The 14,366-nt window shown below is 50.3% G+C and overlaps 3 protein-coding genes across 3 annotated transcripts; all 3 read right to left on the reverse strand.

The window, feature by feature from the left end:
• Nucleotides 1-31: 31 nt before the first annotated feature.
• LOC135628457 (cation/H(+) antiporter 15-like) lies at nt 32-1,822 on the reverse strand. Its single transcript, XM_065135101.1, has 2 exons — nt 1,446-1,822; nt 32-1,365 (listed from the first exon to the last, which is right to left on the reverse strand). Exons 1-2 carry the CDS (start codon nt 1,692-1,694, stop codon nt 178-180), a joined length of 1,437 nt encoding a protein of 478 aa, XP_064991173.1. The 5' UTR covers nt 1,695-1,822; the 3' UTR covers nt 32-177.
• A 1,925-nt stretch (nt 1,823-3,747) lies between these two features.
• LOC135628394 (cation/H(+) antiporter 15-like) lies at nt 3,748-6,403 on the reverse strand. Its single transcript, XM_065135018.1, has 3 exons — nt 6,155-6,403; nt 5,067-6,074; nt 3,748-4,989 (listed from the first exon to the last, which is right to left on the reverse strand). Exons 1-3 carry the CDS (start codon nt 6,401-6,403, stop codon nt 3,748-3,750), a joined length of 2,499 nt encoding a protein of 832 aa, XP_064991090.1.
• A 325-nt stretch (nt 6,404-6,728) lies between these two features.
• On the reverse strand, nt 6,729-9,292 carry LOC103995324 (cation/H(+) antiporter 15-like). Its single transcript, XM_065135019.1, has 4 exons — nt 9,062-9,292; nt 8,679-8,972; nt 8,015-8,557; nt 6,729-7,913 (listed from the first exon to the last, which is right to left on the reverse strand). Exons 1-4 carry the CDS (start codon nt 9,290-9,292, stop codon nt 6,729-6,731), a joined length of 2,253 nt encoding a protein of 750 aa, XP_064991091.1.
• Nucleotides 9,293-14,366: the final 5,074 nt, after the last annotated feature.

The following is a 14,366-nucleotide window of genomic DNA, read 5'->3' on the forward strand; positions in this document are numbered from 1 at the left end:
CGAGAACGGGGTTAACGTTGTCCTGCCCGTGGACGCACGCCAAGATGCGGAGCTCGTCGTCGGGCGTGGCGTGCTGGAGAGTGCGGCGCTTGAATGCCACGTAGCGATCCTCCGGCCGGTACAAGTACTTGACCAGTGGGGCGGTGCTGCCGCCGAAGACGAAAATGGAGATGATGATCACGGTATAGAGCTGGTCATCCACGAGCTGCAGTCCACAACAATAACAATATTTTTTATTCTCATAAAGATAGGGAAAATTGGTTTCGATGACAACCAATTTGGACTTGTACAATTAAGTTCTTCGAACGAGTGTGTGTTCATATAAGTTGTAGGCAAATAAAGGGTAGATGCAGCAAGCACCTGAGCCTGTCTCCACCCGAGAGCGTTTCCTACTTCATAAATGCCCTTGGTGATCATCATGAGGGCGAGGGAGACGGACTCGCGGTGCGGCATGTTGCAGTAGGCGCAGGGCAGGATGACGCCCACGAACTTGGCCACGACGCATAACACCATGAACCCCTCGAGCCACGCCCACTGGGCGGGTTCGGTCACCGACGCCAGGTCCATCCTCAACCCGGCGAGCGCCATGGACACCGGCATCAGCAACCCCGTCACCAACCTGACGCGCTCCACCAACGTCGTCCCCAGCGGCGCTCCCCCCGGCAGCACCAGCCCGAAGAAGAAAGGCCCCGCGAAGAAATCGAACCCGATGATCGAGCTCATCAGCCCGCAGGCCAGCGCCATCAGCAGCACCGCCACTTGGCTGGCCTCGCTGAGAAGTGCCCCCTCCGGCGTCCGCCGTATGAGCCAGAGCACCAGCGGCCGCATGATTAACATGATGAACCCCACCATGCCAAAGAAGGCCACGGGGCCCGTGATGCCCTTCATCGGGTCGCCCTGCTTCGCGGCCAGCAAATAGGTGCCGATGCAGGCGTCAGCGAACAGGTGGATGAAGTCGGCGATGAGGGTGGCCGACATGGCCAGGCGGCCGAGTTTGGAGGTCAGGAGGTCGAGGTCGCTGAGGAAGCAGGAGAGGACGGCGTAGGACGTCAGGCACCATTTGTCGGACATGACGAGGAGAAGGGGAGTATTCCGGAAGCGGGGCGGCAACTCGTGCTTCAGCGCCGTGACCATGCCGTAGACGGACACGTAGGGAAGCAGGGTGCCGAGCACGGCGATGAACACCGCCTTCTTGCCCGCCTTGGGGATCATGCCCAGGTCCGCCTTCACTCCGATTACGAAGAGGAAGATCATCATGGAGAAGACGGCGATGGTCTCCAGCTGCTCAAAGCTCTGACGGGGAAAGAGTTCCTTCGGAAGCCACATGTTCCGGCCTAGGAAACTGGGGCCTAACAGCATGCCTGCCTGCGGCACCTCAAATGGGTCGAACAATGAGAGATGGGCTATACGTGAGGCGGAGATGGAAAGGTTTGAAGAAGAGTTACCACGATCTGAGACATGACCAAGGGTTGGCGGAGACGGGCGAGGACGACGTGCGTAAGGTTGGAGACGACGAAGATGATGATGATCTGGTAGAATAGAATGGGCAAGGAGAAGCGGAGGGGGTTGTCGCCGAGCCATATGCCGGCGGAGGTGGTCAACATGGCAGGGTAGCAGTCGATGGACTTCGTCGCCGCGGTCGGGGTTCCGGGGAACCCGTCCTCGGGACGTTCCCGGCCGGCAGCGGTGGCCATCTTCCTCAATGGGAAGAGAGAAAGAGGAGACGAGAGAATGACGGTTAAAGGAGATTGAGAGAGAGGTGATGGAGGTTTAAACAGGTCAGCTCAAATCCAATTATCGACGTTGATACACGAATAATTGCGGACGGTTGGCAGTTGACCAGCGACGTCGTGCAATTTCCACGTCTTTTCTTTAGAGCGGAAATACATGCTAAATTTGGTTCCCTCGAAATATGCAGTCTCCAAATCCTTTCATATTTAATTATTATCTTTGTTTTCATCTCGATTTATTATATGATGTCACAATGTATCCTCTCCAATATCACATCACTATTATTTTTTGGTCCTATCTATAACAACATAAGATAACATATTAAGTCACAAAACACAAAAGAATTCTCTCTCTTCTCCTCCCCTCCCCCCTCTCCTTTTCATCTCCTAGCTTATTTCTTTTTCCCTTACATAAAACTCATGAAGCTATTACCTATTTATGGAACAGTATTAGAGCTCGGACAATGTATCTATTTCGGATATCATGCTCATCTCCTCTACGGTCGATAGTTTTCATGCCCTCTCCAAAAGAATTTCATCTCCTCTTCATTCTTTATCTTTTTCACATCATATAATTTTTTTTACTATAATAATTTTTTTATTATAGTTCACATCATATAAAAATATTTTATATTATGATATAAATTTTATCATTTTGATTTAGTGTTCATCTGCCTAAAAGATGATTCTATAGTCATGATGGCGTTGTTAGCCCCTTTTGGTGGTATTTGCTAGGTTGATAGAGTTCATCAAGTTGGCAGATAGGTCAAGGATTGACTTGAGCTCGAACTTGTTGAGACGTATTAGGCGATTGCTGACCTACTGAGTGGTTACCATGGGTTTCTAACTTGCATCTCAGTCGAAGAGGTGTTACCAAGTTGTGATATGTCGACCTGCAATACGAGCTTGAATTGATTAGAAGGATGAGATGTTGATCTTTTTTTTTTTTGTTATTTTAAATTATTATCTTACATCACATATATTTTTCATAAAATCTTTTTAAATTAATTTATTTGTTTAACACGTGGAGTAGCAAATCTTGGTTCGAATTCAATTATGTCATAATGAGTTATTTTGATAAGGGGTCCTATAAAAAGGAATTGCTTTTGGAGGATACTGAATGAGGCTTTTCTGATGTTTAAATGAGTAAAAGGTTCATGTGATTCGATCAAGTTTTGAATAACCTACGAGAAAGACCCCTTGAGAACATACCTGGAAGTCTTTTTATAATGTGGTTGGCATATAACCATTCGATTGAGGTCGTGATTAATACTTAAAACGATTATGTGTTTTCTTTGTTTACATATGTGATCGATCATGTAATACTGATTTCAAGGAACATGGGATGATGGATATAAGTTTTCATAGGGTTGAGTTGGTCATCACATCACCCAAAGGATGATGATGATGATGTACCAATCAAGTTATAGAAGATATCAACAATATGATGTTGGGCATCAACCTCGTGACATTAAGGTGTCGATTGACCTTCTTATATCATTATTCCATATCGGATTGCATATCCAACATTTTAATTATTTTGATGTTAAAAAATATTCATGTGCAAATGAGATTAGAAAATAGAGATTAGTCCCAAAATTTTTAAAAATTTATTTGCGTGTGAATAATGGTGTAATTAATGTTTTTAAGATTAGGAGAATTGTTGATCTCCAATTCATGACAGCTTAAGTTATTAACTTGAAAAAAGAAAAAAAAAAGCATTAGAACAATCCAAAAACAATATCATGCATGCAGTGCCAAGTAATGCAATCAAAGAAGAGAAGGTTAGCCAAGAGCCAAAATGAACAGAATAAATACAAGCAGGGAAAACAAACCCCACACAAAAACACTTAAAGAGGAAGGAAGAGGAGAGCATTAGGAGTTGTCCACAGAAGAAATATTCTATATACAAAGGTATCTGTAACTTTCTATAGGACATATATGATGAGTTAAATATTTTGGGTCGAGAATAATTTGGCTACCAACTAAATTAAACTCCTTTCACATCAAAAGGTGATCAGTAGTCGTCGTCTTCTCGGGGTACCACCCGTTTCCCAGTGGGCGTGGGAGTGGGCGTGGGAGTGGGAGTGGGAGTGGGAGTGCGAGTACGAGTACGAGGGCGAGTGGTCTCGGGGTCATCTGTCGACTGTGTTCTGATCACCCTCTTCTGCTGCTGCACCACCAGCGTTGACGCCTGGCCGCCGAAATCCGTCGAGGCCAGCATGTCCCCCATGACCCCCAGCTCCGGGTACTCGTTCCACATCGACATCCCCGCTGTCACCGGCGACTCCTCCCCCTGTCTCCGCCCCACGATCAGTAGGCTGAACTCGTGACTCGTCTTGCGGATCACCGCGACCGTTCCCTCCCCGTCCTTCACCACCTCCTCCCTGTACACCACCCGCTTCCCGTCCACCCGCTCCCGTTGGAAGTGCATCAGCACCCTGTCGTCGATCCTCTCCTCCCGCCCTTCCGCCCGCCACTCCTTGGGTAGGAGGAAGCGCACCACCGTCAGCTCGGCGGCCGCGTGGTCCGCCATACGCACGCCATAGGCCAGCGCCTCACGGTCGTCGGGTCCGCCCACGAAGTAGACCGCCACGCGATGCACCAGCAGCCCGCCGTCGGAGAATCCGTGGTCGATGAGGATGCCGACGGAGCATGGGGCGTACCGGAGGATGTTTAAGTTGACGGCCTGGACGGCGGAGCTCGCGGAGCTGATGCTGCCATCGGCGATGATGTGCTTGTGGAAGGGGACGATGACCAGCGTGGCCTTCTTGTCGTGGGCGAGGCAGCAGACGCCGTCGTGCATGGTGCTGTAAGGGGAGATGCAAACGTAAGGGAGGACGGAGATGCCGTCGGGGTACTGCTTCTGGAACAAGCGGAAGGCGTTGACGATGTGGTCGGACTCCGAGAGTGCGGTGGCCGAGGAGCCCGAGGAAGAGTTCTTGAGCTTGTAGGGGTGTAGGACGGCATCGGAGCGGCCAACGAGCTGCATGAGGTGGAGGAGGTAGACGCAGATGGGCGCGTCGTGGAAGGGGCCGGAGGCCTCCAGGAGGGCGAGGACTGGGTTGACGTTATCCTGCTCGTGGATGCATGCGAGGACGCGGAGCTCGTCGCCGGGCATGGCGTGCTGCAGAGTGCGGCGCTTGTGGGCCACGTAGTGATCCTCCGGCCGGTACAAGTACTTGATCAGCGGGGCGGTGCCGCCGCCGAGGACGAGAATGGAGACGACGAGTACGGTGTAAAGCTTGGAATCCACAATCTACGGTGCATAGCAATTATGGTAATGGCTATCATAATGGAAAGGATTGTTATGAGATCCGAGAGGAATGTACGCACCTCTGTTTCCCTCCACCCGACAGCGGTTCCCAACTCGTAGATGCCCTTGGAGATCATCATGAGCCCCAGGGTGACGGTCTCCCGGTGCGGCATGCTGCTGTAGACGCAGGGCAGGATGACTCCCACGAATTTGGTCACGACCGCCAGCACCAGGAACCCCCCGAGCCACCCCCACTGCCCGGGGTCAGCCATCAACGTCAAGTCCGTGTGCATCCCGGCGATCGCCATGGTCACCGGCAGCAGCACCCCGGTCACGAGGGTTTCCAGGCGATCCACCAACGTCGTCCCCAGCGGCGCTCCCCCTGGCAGCACCAGCCCGAAGAAGAAGGGTCCCATGTAGTAATGGAACCCGAAAATATCGGTCATCAGCCCGCTGGCCAGCGCCATCAGCAGCACCGCCACGAAGTTGACGCCGCTGAGAAGTGCCCCCTCCGGCGTCTGTCTAATGAACCAGAGCACCAGCGGCCGCATGATGAACATGACGATCACCACCAAGCCAAGGAAGGAGCAGATCGCTGAGAAGCCGTTCAGAGGTGCGCTCCGCGTATCGGCCATCAGGTAGGTGCCGACGCAGGCGTCAGCGAACACATGGATGAAGTCGGCCATGAGGATGGCCGACATGGCCAGGCGGCCGAGCCTGGAGGCCACGAGGTTGAGCTCGCGGAGGAGGCAGGACACGACTGTGTAGGAGCTGATGCACCATGTTCTGGCCAGGACGATGAAAATGGAGCTATTCGCGAAGCGGGGCGGCATCTGGGGCCTCAGGGCTGCGGCCATGCCGTAGACGGACACGTAGGGAAGCAGGGTGCCGAGCACGGCGATGGACAACGCCTTCTTCCGAACCCTGGGGATCATGCCAAGGTCCGCCTTCACGCCGACCACGAATACGAAGATCATCGTCGACACGATGGAGATGATCTGGAGCTGCTGAAAGCTACGGTGGGCGAAGAGCACCCTCGAGAACCACAAGTTCCGGCCGAGGAAGTTAGGCCCCAGTAGCAAGCCCGCCTGCGTCGTGTAAATGTCCAACCATCAACAAGTGGAGACACGGCCAAGTGAGGCGGAGATGAAGTCGTTCGACGAGTTACCACGATCTGAGAGATGACCAGGGGTTGCCCGAGCCGGCGCAGGACGGCGTGCGTAAGGTTAGAGACGACGAAGATGATGATGATCTGGTAGAACAGAAGGGGTAAGGAGAAGCGGAAGGGGTTGTCGCCGAGCCACACGCCCGCCGAGGTGGCCAACATGGCATGGTAGCAGTAGATTGCCTTGTGTCCTGCGGCCGTGGCTCCGGCGTCGACGTCCTTGGGACGTTCGCCGCCGGCAGCGGTCGCCATCTTCCTCGAGAGGTACGAACAATAGCGGTGGAAGAGAACAGAGGTAGAGATAGAGATAGAGAAAGAAGGAGAGACAGGTCATCTCAAGCAAATGTTCCTCGAACCACGAACGTATCTGGCGGTTGACCGTTGACCAAAGGCCTCCTCCAAATTTCCACGTCTTTTCTCGAGACCGTCGCGAAATTAGAATTAGATTGGATGAGCTATCGCGTGGATCTTTATGTACAAAGCGAGAAAGTATGAGCTATCGCGTTAGATTGGATTCGAACTCATTCCTCAATCATTATCATCGTATAAACTAATCTAACTATAGCAGGATGATGCATCAGATTTGGGCTTCCGGTGCAACCTGGCGCCCGCGCCCGGTCGAAGGGCTCTTGGGGCTATCCGCACCTTGCGCCGCTGCTCCCATCACCATCACCTGCTGCTGCACCACCAGCGTGGACACCCGGCCGCCGAAATCCGTCGCGGCCAGCAAGTCGCCGATGATCCCCAGCTCCGGGTACTCGCTCCACATCGACATCCCTGTCGTCAGCGGCGAATCCTTCCCCTTCCTCCGCCCCACGATCAGCAGGTTGAACTCGGCGCTCGTCTGGCGGATCACGGCCACCGTCCCTTCCCCGTCCTGCACTACCTTATCCCTGTACACCACCTGCTTTCCGTCCACCATCTCGTGCTGGAACTGCGTCAACATCTTGTCGTCCATCTTCTCCTCCTGCCCTTCCTCCCGCCACACCTTGGGCGGGAGGAAGCGCACCACCGTGAGCCGGATGGCCGCCCGCTTCGCCATGCGTGAGCCGTAGGCCAGAGCCTCCCGGTCGTCGGCCCCGCCCAGGAAGTAGACCGCCACGTGCTGCAGCAGCTTCCCGCAGTCGGAGATCCCGTGGTCGACGAGGATGGCCACGGAGCAGGGCGCGTATCGGAGGACGTTCACGTTTACGGACCGGACGGCGGGGTTCACGAAAATGATGCTGCCGTCGGCTTTGACGTTCTTGTGGAAGGGGAGGATGACGAGCGTGACCTTTTTGTCGAGGGCGAGGGAGCAAACGTCGTCGTGCATGGTGTTGTAAGGGGAGATGCAGATGTAAGGGAGGACCCAGACGCCGTCCGAGTGCTGCTGCTCGAACTGCCGGAAGGCGTTCACAATGTGGTCGGACTGCGAGAGGGCGGAGACCGAGGAGAAGGTCTCGTTGCGGCGCTTATGGGGAACGAGGACGGCGTCGGTCCGGCCGATGAGACGGCGGAGGTGGAGGACGTAGACGTAGATGGGCGAGTCGTGGGAGTGGCCGGAGGCCTGGAGGAGGGCGAGGGCGGTGTTGACGTTGTCCTGCTCGTGGATGCATGCGAGGACGCGGAGCTCGTCCCCGGGCTTGGCGTGCTGCAGAGTGCGGCGCTTGTAGGCCACGTAGCGATCTTCCGGCCGGTACAGGTACTTGACCATGGGGGCGGTGCCGCCGCCGAAGACGAGGACGGTGAGGAGGGTGATGGTGTACTCCTCGTCATACAGAATCTGCGGTCAAGTAGTCAACGTAGTTAGCGAGGGGATTTTGGCGAGATCCTCTCCCCCACTTAATCGACAGCCGGAGGCGGTGGGTGTTGGAGGAAACGCACACGGTCATCCTGCCACAGCGTGGCGGCCACTATTTCGTAGATGCCCTTGGTGGTCATCATGAGCGCCAGGGAGACGGTGTCGCGGTGCGGCATCTTGCAGTAGAGGCAGGGGAGGATGACGCCCAGGAACTTGGACACCACGCAGATCACCAGAAAGAGTTCGAAGAGGCCCCAGCGCAAGGTGTCGGTGAGCAGCAACATCCTCATCCTCGTCCCGGCTTGAACGATGGCGACGGGCAGAAACAACCCCATCACCATCCTGTCCATGCGCTCCACCAGCGTCGCCCCCAACGGGGCTCCCCCCGGCAGCACCAGCCCGAAGAAGAAGGGCCCCGTGAAGACGTCGTACCCGATGATCCCGGCCAGCAACGCGCACACAAACGCCATCAGCAGCACCGCCACGAAGCTGGCCTCGTCCAGGAGTGCCCCCTCCGGCGTCCGCCTTATGAGCCACAGCACCAGCGGCCTCAAGACGAACATGATGATCACCACTAAGGCAGCGAGGCAGGATAGCGCCTCCAACCCCCTCAGCGGGGAGCCGATCTTGACGCTCAGAACGTAGGTGTTAATGCAGGAGGCGGCCGAGCTTGGAGCTGAGGAGGTTGAGTTCGCTAAGGACGGCCGAGAGAACGGCATAGGACGTCAGGCACCACTGGCTTGTCACTCTCAGGAGCAGCTGAGTGTCGGTGAAACGGGGAGGGATCTTGTGCCTCAGGGCGGTGGCCGTGATGTAGACGGACACGACGGGATGAAGGGTGCAGAACAAGGCGATGGCCACCGGCTTCTTGCCCACCTTGGGGATCAGCCCCAGGTCCGCCTTCACACCGACCACGAAGAAGTACATGATGCAGCCGAAGATGCCGACGATGCTGAGCTGCTCGTAGCTCTGCGGCTCATAGATCAGATACTGAAACTTCAGGTTCCGGCTGAGCATATCAGGGCCTACTATGATGCCCGCCTGCGTCAACACCGACTCGACCCATCAGATGCAGGGAGAGAGTAGGGTGGGGATGGAGATCATCAGGTCGATTTCAGGTAGGTAGGTACCATGATCTGAGAGATGATGAGGGGTTGACCGAGGCGGCGGAGGACGGCGTGCGTAAGTTTGCAGACGACGAAGATGCCGGTGAGCTGGAAGAGGAGGATGGGCAGGGAGAAGTGGAAGGGGTTGTCGTTGAGCCAGACGCCATCGGAGGTGGTCATGATGGCACGGGAGCAGTAGATGGACCTCGCCCTCTCATATATTGTCCTGAGGAAGAGTTCCTCTTCGAACGGCATCGCCAACTTCCTTCACCCCCGAACTCACACCCACAGAAGAGAAGAGGAGCGACGAGAGAGAGAGAGAGAGAGAGAGAGAGAGAGAGAGGTGCTTCCTTGCTTGAGTTTAAAGGGCAATCCGATGATGATCCTTGATTCACGTTTTTGGTTATGGTTGACAGTTGACCGACGACCGTAAGCCATTCGCGTGGCGTCTTGAGGCACAAAGTCATGGGATTGGCCAGTTCAAGCGGGACCCGCAGCCGCGAACCAATCCCATGCGATCTTTCAGGATCAGAATCGATCCGTTTCGACTAAGCAGTTGGAGTAGCTCATTGCTCGGTCAACTCCTCCCAGTCCCAGTCCGTCTTGCAAGCACCGAAACCAATCCTAATTGTCTGTCCTAATCTTGCAAGTATGCCTACTGCATACATTAGCTGTGCTTTATGCACACATAGACTTCGATCGTATATTTGTGGGGGGAATGTTGGTAATTTGGATCGTATGTCCGTCCACATCAGCATCTCTTAACTTGGACGTCGGCAGAAAACACAAAAACACCTCCTTCTATCCGACCGAAGAAAAGAATGATCAATCCCATGGTCAATGACCCCGACAAACCCTAGCAGCACAAACTCGATAAGCTCTGTTGGATCCACCACAAACGAATAAAGAGATTCCATTCAATTCATTGTATTTGAAGAAAGCATGATTAGCTCATGTGATAAAGTAAGAATCTTGATTCATTTTAAGTTTCTTGTATAGATTTATTCTTTGACTTAGAATAATACCCGAGTGTCATGCTCATAGCTCTACTTTTCAACCTCTTACGGTTTCTCTTTACCATGTGACCAATGAATGTGCTTATTTTATCGTAACATTTCCTCTCAAGTCCACGATCATGTATAATTAAGTCACTCTTGATTATAAGTCTCATGATCTTCGTCATCATGTTGTAGCATATCTATGATGTTGTAGCATAAGGTATATTTTGGGTCCATAGACACGTTACGTTGCTACCAAGTCAACAAGAGGAACACCCCCACACGCTGAGTTAGAGACCGTACCAAGGAGTTGCTTGGCACGTCTCGTCTCAGGAATCCTGGGATGACACCACCCCCAAGACATGCCAAGTCAGAATCCATACCAAGACGTTGTTTGGTATGTCCACCACATCAACTCGAGTACTACCACGCCAATCCACATACGATCGACCCTCATACAGTAGTATAAAGACCTATGGCCTCATCCGGCCCAAGGGGCAAAACAATTCGACCCACTACTGACTTGCTCGTTGGAGGGGCCAAAGTCGAAAATCACCTAACGAAGGCCGTTTTTGCAGGTAAGCTGCCACCCCCAAGCCACGAGCATCTCGACCTGGGAATCGCCATCCAGCGAACGAAGGCGAGCTGCCAACCAGCCCGGGAATGGAGAGATGCTACTCAACGCAGACGATGCTCGGACCAAGAAACGTTGATCAATACTCTGTCGTGAGGGCCCAGCTTACCTCGGCGTCCAACTCAACCGACATCAACCCGTGGACCTAGCCGTGCTGACTCATCAGCCATGACACATTTGTTCATCAATAGTTGGGAAAGACAAATTTGAGAAGATTGTTATGTAACGCCTCCAACCTAACAAACAATCGAGAAGATTGATATTTATAGGAATGCAAGATCAAAATCCGAACAAATAACTTAATAATTGTTACATAATTCAGTTCATAATCAATCTACCCACAATACATTTCAATAAGTTTAATATCTCTTTAAAAATTTATAATATTCAAATCTAAATAATTTATGCATAAAAATAATCTAAGACTGTTAATTGTCCTCCGATCCATAACTACAATTGAGCTACTCCTCAAATCTAAAAAACATATAAATAATTAAATAAGCAAACCATAACTTATTAATTAGTACTATAACTCACTCACCACTGAAACCTATCATACATAAATATTTTATTCAAAATATATAAATTATTTATGCATACAATATATATTTTCGAAATATGTATGGATATCAAATGCTTTTTTTATACTTATAAAATTTACAAAGGCTTAACATTTACATGCATTTTAAATTTAATTTCAAATTACATAACATGATTATGATACTTTTCATAACCATATATATCTAAATATATTTTTAGAATATTAAATCATAAATCATTTTAGTGCAAAAGGCTATCATTAGCTACTCACATATAAGCATGAATATAGTTAAGGATTCATAAATGTACATATAATTAAGGTGTATATGTTAGAACAGAAGTTATAGTAGTTGTTAGTGTAAACAACCTTAAGCCGTGGCCTTAGGCCGACGCGACTGGGTTTGGGTCCGAATGATTGGGGATTTTCCTAGGACGCCCCTTGAGACTACTGAGGTAGTCGACTGCGGTAGTCCGATCGTGATGGGACAGTCGCTGTTTTCACCGGGGAGGGACTCCTCGCCTGGACGAGCAGTGGGAGACGCTCCGTCTTCGCACTTGCAGACAGGTCGGGTCGAGGGGCTCGACCCGACCCCTCAGACGGTCAAGTTAGCAGATAGTCTTAGGGAGTTTTTTCTCCTCCTTCTTTTCCTCGAAGTGTGAGGGTTTTTATAGTGAAGGTTGTCGTCGCCTGATGTGCCCGCTTGCAGGGAGTAGTATCATACTCCCGGTAACGTCTGACAATGGTGTTGGCGTGGCGTGAAGGATCGAGCCTGAGCAGGATGTTAATGTGCCTCGGCCGGCGTTCTGGTCTGTTTGACCAGGTGCTGTCAGGTCAACCGAGGCGCGAGGCATCATTAGGGGTAGTTGACCGGGTCTTATCGCCATTATTACCCTCATCATATTCCCCCTCCCCCTCGAAGGAAGCTATGCGTCGGTTGTTATAAGGAGGAGTCCGAGGCATGACTTCAGCTTTAAGAAATTATCCCTGTCAGGCAGTTGCCGGTCCGTTACCAGGGGTATGGGAATCATGGAGTTTAGCAACTAAGGAGGGCTGGGCGTGCAGCGGTGGTCTCGGGCAGCATGCAGCTGAGGAGCATGACTCAAGCGGGCAGGCCGCGCAGAGGTGGTCTCGGGCAACATGCAGTCGAAGAGCACGACTCAGGCGGGCAGGTCGCGTAGAGGTTGTGGTCTCGGGCAACATGCGGCCAAGGAGCACGACTCAGGCGGGCGGGTCGCGCAGAGGTTGTGGTCTCGGGTAACATGCGGCCGAGGAGCACGACTCAAGCGGGCAGGCCACGCAGAGGTTGTCTCGGGCAACATGCAGTCGAGGAGCACGACTGCGGTGGTCCGATCGCGATGGGACAACTGCTGTTTTCACCGGGGAGGGACTCCTCGCCTGGACGCGCGGTGGGAGGCGCTCCGTCTTCGCACCTGCACACAGGTCGGGTCGGGGGGCTCGACCCGACCCCTCAGACGGTCAAGTCAGTGGATAGTCTTATGGAGTTTTTTTCTCCTCCTCCCTCTTTTCCTCGAAGTGCGAGGGTTTTCATAGTGAAGGTTGTCGTTGCCTGATGTGCTTGCTTGCAGGGAGCAGGATCGTACTCCCGGTAACGTCTGACAGCGATGTTGGCGTGTCGTGAAGAACCGAACCTGAGCAGGATGTTAATGTGCCTCGGTCGACATTCCTATCTGTTTAACTAGGTGCTGTTAGGTCAACCGAGGCGCGAGGCATCATCAGGGGCAGTTGACGTTAGACGGGTCTTATCACCATTATTACATTAATAACTACAGTCATGCGTTCCAGTGAAAATGATCAAATCATGTTTAATCTTTATGATGTAAGTAACATATGTCTCCTTATGTTAGGGTCAACAAAAAGCTAGTTTCTGAACATACAACTAATATATAATCATCATTAGTAGAATCTAAATCATAACCATACTAACAAGACAATTATCGTGCCACTATAAATCTTATATTAATTATTTTTTTACCAAACCAAGAGTTTCAACAAATCTCTTTTCATATCATTTCAAAATTAATGCAATCATATATCATTTAAAACCAAGAATATTCAAATATTTTTTTTAATCCTTTTCTAATATAATGCTAGATAGATATTTTAATATAAATTCATATAAGATAACTTAAAAATACTTTTCCAAATTGTTAACGTTTAAATTTTTATTATGTTTTAAATAATAAAACTTGTAAATCATGTACATTTATCGATTCCAAACACATGCATTAATACTTTCAAAAATAGATTAGACGGAATCATCGTAAACTTATCTTGATCACATATCGTCGAATTTTTTTTTTTCTAACGCAATCATTTTTTCTTCATTTCTTTCACGGTCGAAATACCAAATTAAATAAGAACATCAAAACCAATATGTATTATCATACACAGTAATCAAATCCAAAGAAAACTTAAACTCATACATAATATAATTTTATTGATCCAAATCCATTTGATATCCAAACTCATCAAACATACATTACAAATTGGAAAGCTAACTTAGGAGTCTGAGAAAAGCTATGACCCAGCCATCTTTCAATGCTATAGTTATAGCAATCATATATGCTATTGTGGGGCACCTTCATGAAACACTCAACATCTCTTTAACGACTGATGCATAGTACTCCATTACTGTGTACCAAGTTCTCGAAAAGCTTAAAAGTGCAGCAAGATGAAGACAACATCAACCTATGAACCTATGAAGATGTACCCTAGCAAAAGTGAGTGACTACCCAAATCAAAACTCTCAAATGAGGAGAGGGAATTGTTCCCATATTAGTGTCTGACATAGTTCATATTAGCAACAAAACAAATAACACTTGATGTCTTAAAACATTATCATGATATAACAGTAATGATATCCTTACGGGCTTCGACTTTTCTTCACTCAGGATGATGGTAACGATGGTATCCTAATCGCAAACGATCTCCTCGTGTACAGATATACACTTCCTCTGTATTATATGAAATCATGATTGAGCATCGAAAGGAGAAAATAGAGGATAGAAGGGAATAAAAAAGTAATGTTAATGATTAATGATAGGAGATACATTATCGAATAATTATCCAATACATTGATGTCATAGATATTTATAGAGGAAAAAAAGAGAGTTTTCTTTGATCATAAATTATCCA

The sequence above is a fragment of the Musa acuminata genome, chromosome BXJ3-1 (genome assembly GCF_036884655.1).
Source record: "Musa acuminata AAA Group cultivar baxijiao chromosome BXJ3-1, Cavendish_Baxijiao_AAA, whole genome shotgun sequence".
Classification (NCBI taxonomy): domain Eukaryota; kingdom Viridiplantae; phylum Streptophyta; class Magnoliopsida; order Zingiberales; family Musaceae; genus Musa; species Musa acuminata.